Source organism: Cricetulus griseus, chromosome 5 (assembly GCF_003668045.3).
Source record: "Cricetulus griseus strain 17A/GY chromosome 5, alternate assembly CriGri-PICRH-1.0, whole genome shotgun sequence".
Lineage (NCBI taxonomy): Eukaryota > Metazoa > Chordata > Mammalia > Rodentia > Cricetidae > Cricetulus > Cricetulus griseus.
Window position 1 is genome coordinate 9,770,636 of NC_048598.1, and position 12,186 is coordinate 9,782,821.

Genomic DNA, 12,186 nt, shown 5'->3' on the forward strand with positions numbered 1-12,186 from the left:
TGGATTTTGAAGCATTTAGAATTTAAAATACTTCAGATTACATAGTAAAAGCATATGTGCAGCCCCCAGGTTGGGCATCTCAGACTCTGACAGGATTTGTCTTCACTGACAGGATTTGTCAGTGACTTCTTCGTCTTTAATCACCAAATTTCACAAACAGTATATATTTTAACGTTATCTCCCATCCTTGTATAGTGATATAGGAAATTAATTGCCCCTTGCCCCTCATTTCTAACATGAATAAAAGCATTGGACCAACAGAAGTAGCCACGCTTTTCCCTCCCCAGGTTTTACCCTGAGTGAAGCTGCTCCTGTCATTTTTCTGGATAATGCATCTTAATTTCTCCCAGCAGTACAACTCAGAGAGCGCCTGCTGCTTCTCCATCTGCTCACAGCATCAGTGCCTCCACTCCAGACAGGACCCGTTTCCCCCGAGGGAGCTCCAGCCGAAGCACTTTCCATGGGGAACAGCTCCGAGAGCGACGCAGTGCGGCTTATAACGGCCCCCCTGCCTCCCCATCCCATGAACCGGGAGCGTTCGCACATGCCAGAAGGGGGACCTCAACGGGGATAATAAGCAAAATCACTTCCAAGTTCGTACGCAGGTCAGTGCCTTCAGGCTGTGGTGGTTTTCTCTGCACCTCACTAAAGCTGCCCTCTACAGGAGCTGGGAGTAAACCACTAGGAAGAATTAGTCTTTTTCCTTAAGGGAGAAAATTAAAAATGGGAGAAAATGAGAATCTAGGGGCTGGAGAGGCAGCTCAGTTGAGAGTGTTGTGACCACCCACAAAGACCAAGGTCAGTGCCCCAGCACTCGGGAATCGGTTGCTCAGGATCACCCTCAGTTACAGAACGCATCTGAGCTCAGCCCTGTCACAAAAAAATAATAGAAAGCTTTTGTAGAATAGAGCAAAAAATGTGACATTAAAAAAAAAGATTCGCCAGGCATGTGCACACACCTATAATCCCAGCCCTTGGGAAGCAGAAGCAGGTAGATCTCTGTCAGTTCAAAGACATACATAGTGAGTTTCAGAACAGCAAGGGCTATGGAGAGAGACCCTGCCTCCAAAAAAAAAAAAAAAAAAATTTAAATATTACATTAGATTTAAAATGTTTTTATTTAGGAAAAAGAATTAAATGTAAGTTCATATGTATCTTTCAGAAATAATTAGCTAAATTTTTAACATTATTTATTTATTGAGGCGGGGAGGGGACACATGCCATACTATGTGGACAGGAGGGAATCAAAGCACACTTGGAAGAACCAGTTCTCTCCTTCCACCATTTTGTTTCTGGGGTTGAGCTCAGAGCATCAGGCTTAGCAGCAAGTTCTGTTACCCACACGAGATGAATATGTGTTTATAATGAATAAATTTATTATCTGGTGAAATAGCACAACTGTACTTCATACAAAGTAGCCATGCTTATACAGTGCACAGTGCACCTAGATTATAGGGTTGCCATGCAAATGCATCTCATAGAAATCTGACCCACTGATATCACTGCATGTGATGTGAGCCCTGTTACATGCACAACACTGTGCTAGGCAAGGGCTCTAAACACGAAGAGGGTGATGTCTGTGTCCTCCAGAGTCTTAAGAAGTCTGTAAACCACTAGCTGTGGTCTGAGGCGAATGGGCCTAGCAAGGGAAGTGTCCAGGGGAAGGCATGATTGCCTGAAGGTCCAAACCATGCCGTATGAGCTAAGCCTTAGATCATAATGAAGAAATTACGATGCTTGCCCTTGTCTGATGTTCCTCGTATTTCTTGGAGAAATTGTGCAGACAAAGCACCGGGCGGGGGTAGAGAAGAGCAGCAGCCTGCTCCCTCCCACCTGTGAGTCTCTTGTGTAGGGACACACAGCAGAGCGCCAGGCTCCAGAGATGGCATAACGTGTATTATGATAAAACAGTGAGAAGGACTCACACCTAACCCTAATGAAGTTTACTTCCATGTCATTTTAACTATGGGTTTCCTTGATCTCCTTTTGCTTTTAAAGTTGTTAAATCTCAGCCTTCTCTTTATTTTTGAGGGATCCAAGTGAAGGCGAAGCCAGCGGCAGAAGCGACACAGCCAGGTGAGCCACAGGGGCCGGGTGCTCCCACACCTGGTGACGGGGGCGGGGTGAGAATTTGTTAACATCTGCACTTTGAGTCTCTATATTCAGAGTGTGGTCGGTTTTCCTGTTGTCACCTAGCACTTTGGAAGTTCAAGTTCATCAACTCAAGTTCAACAAACTTTGAATTGCAGACTTGGTAAAGACTGGGGTTTCCTGCTCTGTCAGATGAGTGAGAGGGAGCAGAGGGATTCATAGGTGCAGGTGTGCTGTTGTCTTCTGTGTGATGTGGGGTCACTAAGATGAGCCTGAGTGGGCAGAGCACTGAGACCACTAGACAGCAGAGGGTCTGATGATAGTGATGTATTTAGGTGAGCATTCAGCCTTGGACCACATTCTAAAATGTGGCTCTGACACACTTTTTGGGTTTTCCCCAAAGGAAAATAGAGAAACAATAGAATAAATACTTTCTATGTCCGTTTAATAGTCTGTGGATGTATTTCCTTAACTTACTCTCTATTTTCTGAAGATTTCGATTCTTAGCACTTTGAGGTTCAGGTATCTGGGAATGAAAGGAACTACCTTTTATGTTCCTTTCTATAGTTCATAATATTTCATATCTTACACATACATAAATGTATATGTGTGTATTTATAGAAAAGACATGTCTTTTAAAGATAAATTTTTCCTTAAATCACAAACAAGTGGGAAATGTTTATAGGCAAAAATTGCAGCATGTCTATATTTAGATAACTATTTAATATTTAATAAAAGGAACTCTGAATCGTGGAAATCCATTAAGTTCACCCTCCTATGCTTATGTGAGCTGGTTTTCTGGTTCTGTTGTCTGTGTGATACCTAAAACAGCGATATTCAGTGTGTTGGTCATCTCTTGTGCCAGCAAGGTTGCGGATGCCTGGGGTGTATGAGGAGTGAAGCAGGCAGATGGCCTGGAGCCCACAATACAGGAGAAGTCGAGTGATGTGTAGGAAGCCTACTAAGTGGTCAGTTAGTGTACTCGGATGGCATGGGTAGGGGAGAAAGCAGAATAAGAAGGCGTGGCCGTGCTAGGGCAAGAGTCCTGTGGTCAGGGACTCTGACGGAGAAAACAAGCAAAGATGGAAAAGAGAAGGGAAGTCCTCCATGTTGCCTTGTCTGTGTAGGAGCTTGGAGAGGAGTGCACAGGCCTTGGTCAGGAACAGCATGGAAGCCCCCCCCCCCCATGTCCCAGTAAGAGAGAGCAGAGAGGGAAGCGATAGGCAAGGGGTGGAGGCCACAGGCTGCCTCCTAAGCCAGTTTGCTTATGCTTTAGAGACATGGCAAAGAGCAGAGCAAGCGTGCTGCTGAGACGTCACGACTCCACTGCCGTCTGCCGTCTGCCTCCCTCCCGACTGAGGCTGGAACCTCTTTCCTTCTGTAGTCATTGCATTGCTCCCACACAAAAAGGACAGAAAAGGGAATCTACGTTTATTCTAATACTGCGTTTATCAGGAGAATCCTAGTGGTGACTGATGTGTGTGTGTGTTTGTACAGGTGTGTGTGTGTGTGTGTGTGTGTGTGTGTGTGTGTGTGTGTGTGTGTGTCTTTGTACAGGTGTGGGGGCCTGTTTGTGTGTTTGTAATATGTGTATGCACAGAAAACGAAGAACTATTAAAGTTTAGCTTTCAGCTGCAAATTCCTTTTCAGAAACAAACGCACTTAAGAAAGTTTGCTGCTTTAGACTAGGGATGCTAGTTGCCAAGTACATAGTGCCTCTGGGTCTGTTGACAAGCATAGTGGTAGCATGCATCTCCAGTCCCTCTGAGGGCTGGCTGCAGACCTGACAGTCCATTAGGCATGGAGCTATCACTCACTGTTATGGTTGTGACTTCTTTGCTTAGTAGAACTTTTGTTTTTATTTTTCCCCTTTGCCCTCTTCCAGAAGTACATCAGGGGAGCCAAAAGAGAGAGAAAAGGAAGAGGGCAAAGACTCCAAGCCTCGTTCTCTGCGATTCACGTGGAGCATGAAGACCACCAGCTCCATGGACCCCAACGACATGATGAGAGAGATCAGAAAAGTGTTAGATGCCAACAACTGTGACTATGAACAGAAAGAAAGGTTCTTGCTTTTCTGTGTCCATGGAGATGCTAGGCAGGACAGCCTCGTGCAATGGGAGATGGAAGTCTGCAAGTTACCTCGGCTCTCACTGAATGGGGTCCGCTTCAAGCGAATATCTGGGACATCTATTGCCTTTAAGAACATTGCATCCAAAATAGCAAATGAGCTTAAGCTGTAAAGATGTCTATGCTTCAGGGTCAGGGAAGATGCACCCACATCTGCGGTACAGGTTTTGAATGTACTGGTGATGCGTAATGTGGTCCTCCTGTGAATCTCCCGTGTAGAACTCGTCCTTGATGCAATAAGGTTATACATAGTTACAAACTGTAAAATTAAAGTCCGTATGAGCTATAATAAGAATCTGTAGCTTAAAAAGTAGGCCCACATGTACAGGTAAGTATATTGTGTATTTCTGTTCATTTTCTGTTCATAGAGTTGTATAATAAAATATGATTGCTTTAAAACCTGTATACCTGTCTAGATCTCCACACAGAAATGTGCGGTCAATGCTTTCAGTTGAAAATGGTTTCCTGTTATTTACACTTTGGTGGGTTTTTAAAATTCTCACCTCCATCGTGCTATTTTGAAAATTGTGTCCGGGATTAAAAGCGCACAGAAATCGTCTTTAAAAACTGTAGCATGAACTTTATAAAATTATTTTTAAAATCATATTTAATTTAAACCAGAAATTGACAGTGGTCAGTGTCATTCAGTTTCTCCTGCTTTTCTTGCTGTCAGCCTGTGTCAAACAAGCGTGGTTGGGGAACACACAATGTTTACAGTGTCGGCACCTAGACTTCTAAACAAGCGAAAAGAAACCATAGCTTTGAAAGGCCTTGGGCTAAGTCAGAAGTACTGAGGTAAGAAATTCAGTCTTCACCAAGTTTATTTTGCCCTTTGTTTTCTGACCTGCTAATTAGCAGCTGAGAGTGAAAGAATCCATAGTTCACCTGGCTGTTGTGAAACAAACCAGCACTTAGGTTTGCTGCCTTCGGAACGCGCAGGGTAACTCATAGCACAAGCTGGTCTGTACAGCGTTGATGAAAGCGTTGGCTAAGACAGGATGCCGCCTCAGGACCTGACTGCATTGGGGGCATTTGTCCCGTGTCTTCCCAGCCTCCATCCACCCACCACCCGTACCACGGCAGACTGCGAGTACTCGAGAGACCCAAGAGCAAGACGCGCTCTCCACACCACCTATCACGGATTTATGCTGCCCGGGTGGTCCGCTTTGCTCCCTCAGAACCCATTCGTTTTCTATATTCCGCCCAAGTTCTCATTTTTCTTCCACATCATTGTGCCTGTAACGCGCCACTTTGTAACTGGTCATTTGCCTTCTCTCCTTTCAAAACTGGTGACGGATGCGACGTAAAGCCGCTGGTAACGGTACCTTTTTAACACTTACTATTTTGTACTGAAAAGCCTTGGAGGGTGACTGTGCGATGCTATTTAATGTTGTGACTTACTGTAATGTCAGCATATGGGCCCCATCTGCACACCCCTGAGAAACAGAAACTGCTCTCAAAGCTTATCATTGAAAGAAAACAGGCTGTCGCCGTGCTCGCATTGATTGGGCGCTACCTGGAAGCTGCCGGTGTAGGCGATGGGCTGTCCAATGGCTTCCAGACAAAGGTGGCTTTTTTCTTCTGTACTGTACTGTGATGTAGCTTTCTTCTTAACATTCTGTTCCAAATGATGTGTTTTCTTGCCTTAGGGAAGGGCGGCGTTGGGGGAGCAACAAAACAAAACTGTGTAGCCCCTTTTTAACCTGGTGTTCCCTCCGAACATCCGATGCAGCTCCGCGCTCATTCTCACTGGTGCACACTGAGGTCTCACTTGAGCAGACCTCATAATAAAGCATTTGTCTTTGGCTCTTTGTCGGGTCGTGAATCACCTGTTGTCTGCTTGGAGGGCCCTCCGAGTGTGTCCTCTCCTGCGCCTGCGCCTGCGCACTGGACAAGCAAGGGGTGAGGCTCTGTAGGTTCTCGAGATCTCATTGTGGCAAGAAAGTGTCGTCTTTTTACAGGAATTCTGGTCGCGGAAATGCTTTTCAGAACAGAGGCCCCAGGCGTCGTCCCCACCAGAGGCTTGGGTGCTCTGTTTTTCTCACTCCAGCCAACCCCAGTGCTTTATGGGAAGGAATTTTATTTCCGTATTTTTTATGAACTAGAAATGAAATTTTGACATTCACTTCATATTATCTGTTTTATGTGTCCATGATAACATAATATTTCAAAGACTTGGGAATTTTAATGTTTGCTATATGATAGCAGGATTTCCTTGGCTCTGTGGAAGTAGCATTTGATATGATATCCCTTGTATCATTTCTTAGAAAATAGGACATCGTACTTTAACAGCCAAAATTTAAAAAATAGCAAGATAAAGATGAAATCTCCTTCAGAACTATGACCCAGTAATATTCTGTGGAGTAAAATTTGATTTTAAACACTAAGATGTTATTACTGGTGATTGTCAATGAAAATGCCACTCCACACCCAGCGTCCTGGGAGTGAAAGATGCACTTGGCCTGTTGAAATTAACAAGATGCTGTCTGCCTTGTTTTTACCATACATTACACTTCTTAAGAAGTGTAATGCCACTGTATAGATGGTTCCCACCTCTACAGCACGGTGTTGTATTTGGGGAGCAGACAGAAACAGTACACGGACAAAAAGATAAATGGGTATCACTGAAAGTGCCTCCCTCCAAAAACATAATAAATGAAAACACAGGGAAGAGTGAGTTCCAGGTAAATAGTAGCAAGGGAAGTTGGAGTGGGAAGGAGCCTAGGAGAGAAGGGCTGGCTAGGCAGAGCTAAGGAACAGGCAGGAGGGTTGCTGCAAGTTTCAGGCCAACCGGGGCCACATGGTGTGAGCTGTCCCAGCAAACAATCAAAATTAAACACAATGTACTGGCAACTTCAAGTTGCACTTAATCATTAATTCAGCGAATTTATTAAGTGTGACTATGCAGCATCAGGTTCTGGGTTCTAGGGAAACAGCCAATAACAAATCTACAATATAAAAATACAGATAGAACATATAGATAAAGGCTTAAAGGACAGAAGCCTTTTCTGGAGGAGAGTGGAGGCATATGCCACAGACGTTGCAACAAACATGGCAAGATGCTGTAAGAGGGATCTGCTTTTGCAGACATTGTAATGGACCAGCTACACAAGGGTTTGTCCCCTTAGCCCTGGACTTGGTGCTGCTTTGCTCTTGTGCAGAGAAACACAGTTCATAACAACAGCAGGAAAAAGTGGATCAGTACTGACTCAGGAATGTCAGAGCTGCTCAATTTATCAGATGAGGGCATTAAAATAATTCTGTGTTCCAAAAGAGGAAAAGGTGTGTGAGGTAGAGCAATGACGCATGCAAATATAATGTACACATGCCTGGAAGTGTTACAGAGTTTATAATTTCTGAGGAAGAAGAACGTGCTGGAAGGATTTGGTAGATGAGGCACCAGAGAAAAATCAGAGGAGTTCAAACTATTCCAAATGAATCAAATTTAAAAACCCAACTGAAACAGAAGACATAATGCCACAGGAACTATGAGGCCATTCAGTCTAACCCAGTAGGAGCCCCTAGGGAGAGAAGGCAGGGAGTAAATGCCATCTGAAGACAGAATGGCTAGAGGTTTTCAAAAATTTGCTCAAAATCATAAGTTCATGGACCCAAAATGTTTAACAAATACCAAAGAAAACTACATCTAATTTTCATACCACAAATTACTTCTAAATGGTACTTACAATTAAATCTGCCATAGGAGGAAAAAGACGTTACAGAAATAGGAAGAGTAATGACCAGTTTTTTTTGTAAGAAATACTGGGGAATAATAAAACTGTCAAATAAGTATTCTTTTTTTGGTTTCTCGAGACAGGGTTTCTCTATGTAACAGCTCTGGCAGTCCTGGAACTAACTCTGTAGACCAGGCTAACTAACCTCAAATTCACAGAGATCCTCCTGCCTCTGCCTCCTCAGTACTGAGATTAAAGGTATGTAACACCACTGCCTGGTATCAAACAAGGATTTTGTACCCAGATAAAATAGCTTTTCAAAACAAAGATGATTGACAAAGAAAAACCCAAAAGAGTGGTTGTGACACTTACAGAGCCACAAGAAATGAGCAAGGGAATCCTTGGAGCATAAGGGAACAGGTACAAGATGGGACTCTGCATCTACCCAAAGGAACCAAGAGAGAAAATAAAATAAAACCATGTTTGGAGTAAAGTCATTAGCAAGTGAATGAAGACCACTGCCCTAGTTTGCTCTGTTGCCATGACAAAACACTGACCAAAAGCAGCCTGGGTAGGGAACGTGTCTGTTTGTTACAGTCCATCGTGGAAGGGAAACCAAGGCAGGAAATAAAGCAGAGACCACAGAGGAACCCTGATTAGTTGCTTGCTTCCAACCTTCTGATGCCTTTCTTACACAGCCCAAAACCTCCTGCCTAGGGATGGCACCACCCACAGTTGTGTGGCACCTCCTACATCAATTATAAGAGGGAAAAATGTCCAGTAGATATGGCCATGGGCTAACCTGATGGAAGCAACTCCTCAGTTGAGGTTCCCTCCTTCTGACTCTGTCAAGCCGACAACCAAGACCAGCTAGCCTTCACAACCTGTGACATGTGAGAGCAAAATTTAATGGTGACGCAGCACACAAGCCTGGGGCTCTTTGCAGAGTGCTTACACTGCATATGTGGGTTACGTAGGTGAGAGGTATGTGTCCAAGTGATAGGCAATCAATATGTGGAAATGAAACCTGCCTTCTGCATTTGTTGAAGTATTCATCACAATAGCCAATCAACCTAAGTCTCCCCCATCGTAAATAGAGGCAGAAAAGGCAGTGCGTGTACAGAGTGGAGTACGGTTCTGCCCTACAGAAGGAAGGAAAGCCTGTCCGTGCCAAATGAGAAAATTAAACTGAAGCGTCTCAGGGCTGGTGAGAGGGCTTGGTGAGTAAGGCCACTTGCTGCCAAACCTGATGGCCTGAGTCCCCTCTCCAGAGCCCACTCGGTAGAAGAGTACTGACTCCTAACTGGTTGTCCTCTGACCTCCACGTGCATTCTGTGGCACATACAGACCCACAGAGACTACAAATATGCAGATAAACTGTGGTAAAACTATAAAAGGCAAGCATCTCACTATCCAGAAGCCACCGTGGAGCCATTTTTCTGTGGAAGGCTGTGTATATCTGTATCGAGTCGGAAGGTGGAGGACTGATCAGACAAAAGGCATGGCCATGAGGTAGCAATAGAATAACATGCAGAAAGTATTACAGTTTGGAGTGCTCCTGAAAGCCTTCCGGGGAATGTCCAGGGCCCGCCACCAGAGGGAGAAAGTGCAAGGAGATTGCCTGCAGAGAATGGGAGAAGGGGCTTCAGTGGAGAGGATGGACTACAGCACCAAAGGACAGCATCCACATGGGGTCTTCGGAACCCCGGGATTTGTCTTATCTCTGGCTAGAAGAAGTTGGGTAGTTTTACAGATTATGAAAGCAGCCAGACTCTAAATATGAAATATGTACCTATAGATGCGCTTGTCTGAACAGCGCTGAAAGCAATTAGATACATACTGAGTTTTTGTTTGCCTCCAGCAACCCTAAACTAAGAGTCGAAGGCTGTGGCACAGAAGTAAACAACATATGGGGCTAAACAGTACTTTGTAATATGAAAACAAGGCCAGCAAGATGGCTCAGTGGAAAAAGCACTCACTGGCAAACCCGATGACGTGAGTTCAATCCCAGGGAGCCATGTGGCGGGAGAACAACCCCACAAGTTGTCCTGTGACCCCCACCTGCACTTCTGTGTAACTTCACATCTGTTTCCTGTCCTGCTTTTGATCCTACTGACTTGGGAGTTTTAGACCCCCGAAAACTCAAGTATCCGGGGTCCCAGGCCACATTCGCAGTCACCCCAATCACCAGGCGGATTTGAGAGCTTGCTGCAAACTGCACAAGGCTTTATTGTAATTTAACGAGCTAACCCCATGTTAGCTCGGGTCTTTCACCCACCCGCCATGGCAGATGGCTCGCAAAAGACGGCTCCTAGGGGCTCACGAAAGATCTTATAGGGTAGCATAAGGGGAGTGTCTAGGGGTACGCACAGGCTCATGATTGGAGGGCTTGCCCTGTGTTGATTGGTCAACTGGTTGTTATGGCCCATAGGCCCTCCCAGGGTGGTTGCTATGCTCTCTACATCATTGCTGTGCGCTTGTCCGTAAAGCACACCCAGAGCCATAAAGCATAGCGCCACCAGCTAACTTCTGATTGGCTCCTTGTCACGAGACAGGCATCTGACTTTCTAGTGTCTGGGACAAGGTCATAGAAGCACGTGTTTGGCTGTTATGGCTGCCAAAAGGGAAGCTGGTTCCTTCAGGAGAAATGCTGACAAAACTCAGGGGGACACCACCAGAGATTTTTGGGTGACACTTCTATATCACCTGTGTCAATAGTGTCTGTTCTTCCTGAAGAGGCCATACCCTCCTTCCCCCTTTTCCTGCACAATCTTGTAACCCTTCTCCCTATTAAATGATGTTAGACCCCCGAAAACTCAAGTATCCGGGGTCTCAGGCCAGGTTCGCGGTCACCCCAATCACCAGGCGGATTCGAGAGCTTGCTGCAAACTGCACGAGGCTTTATTGTAATTTAACGAGCTAACCCCATGTTAGCTCGGGTCTTTCAACCACCCACCATGGCGGACAGCTAGAGAAGACGGCTCCTTGGGTCTCCCAAAAGATCTTATAGGGCAGCGTAAGGGGAGTGTCTAGGGGTACGCACAGGCTTACGATTGGTGTGCCTCCAGGCTTGGAGGGCTTGCCCTGTGTTGATTGGTCAACTGGTTGTTATGGCTCATAGGCCCTCCCAGGGTGGTTGCTATGCTCTCTACGTCATTGCTGTGCGCTTGTCCGTAAAGCACACCCAGAGCCATAAAGCATAGCACCACCAGCTAACTTCTGATTGGTTCCTTGTCACAAGACAGGCATCTGACTTTCTGGTTTCTAGGACAAGGTCATAGAAGCACATGTTCAACCATTATGGCTGCCAAAAGGGAAGCCGGTTCCTTCATTCCCCCATTTTCTTTTCTGGAAATTTCAATCATGGAATTGCTGTCTCTCTAGCATCCCCATCAGGGAGTGATAGATATTGGCATCCCCATGTAAGGGAGTTCCTTTTGACTTAGCATTTTAACCAGGGAAAATGGACGCCGAAATTCTTTTCTAAACTGCTTTCTGCTGACTTTGGGACGAAGTTAGGGACCCCAGAAGGTTGAAATGCTAGTCAAAAGCAAAAAGGGATTTAGGCAATGGGGAATTTATCAGGGGCTTCTGGGTAGCAGACACTGTTGCAGAGACAGGGGGTGTCCATATCAGCTGAACTGGTTCACATCCACAGCAAGTCCAGGGCTCGCAGTCTTAGAACAGTCTGTAGTCAGCAACTGATATTCAGATGTCTGCCAGAAGCAGAAACCTGTTTAAGACATGTTTAAACTAGGAACAGAGGTTAAAGCTTATTTACTGAAGCCCACAGTGTAGAAAAAGCAGATATCTGTTTAAACAGCAAGAACATATTTATAACTTTGAGTCCTAGCAAAAACTGCAGATTTGGGATATAAGCATGTACATTTTTCTTCTGTCCAGAGAGCCAGGTATGGATTGGACAGAGGTGCCTTTGGCCTGATGAAAAGCCCTTTAAGTTTGTACTTAGATGACAACCAAAATAAACTTAAAAACCTTGAACTCGTGCCTGAACAGTAGATAGTTACTATTTTATCAGCTAACATACTGACTAGTCTATAGTGGATCTGACTGACTGATGCTGTCAAGCTGACAACCAGTAATATTTCAGAGATCTGAGAAGGGTATATTTTGTCCGAATCTACTAAAAAGTGACAGAAGCCAGTCTATATACAGTTAGCCAAACCCAAGTTTCTCCATTACCGCTGGAGGCAGCTGTCTCAAAGAACAACAATCTTCGCCAGGCCTATACTGTGAGAGTTTTTTTCTCTCTGTGGAAGAGGGACATGGAAAA

General features: G+C 45.0%; 1 protein-coding gene across 4 annotated transcripts in view; it reads left to right on the plus strand.

Annotated features, from left to right (window-relative positions):
- The window catches only part of Mark1 (microtubule affinity regulating kinase 1), a 96,979-nt gene extending 90,949 nt beyond the window's left edge, over positions 1-6,030 (plus strand). For 3 of the 4 annotated variants that reach the window (XM_027418753.2, XM_027418751.2, XM_027418754.2), the window contains 3 exons: positions 351-605; positions 2,032-2,076; positions 3,977-6,030. In XM_027418753.2, the coding sequence (XP_027274554.1) occupies positions 351-605; positions 2,032-2,076; positions 3,977-4,331 (655 nt within the window). In that variant the 3' untranslated portion in view covers positions 4,332-6,030. The remainder of the gene's footprint in view (positions 1-350; positions 606-2,031; positions 2,077-3,976) is intronic. The other variant, XM_027418752.2, reaches the window with a different exon arrangement.
- Positions 6,031-12,186: the final 6,156 nt, after the last annotated feature.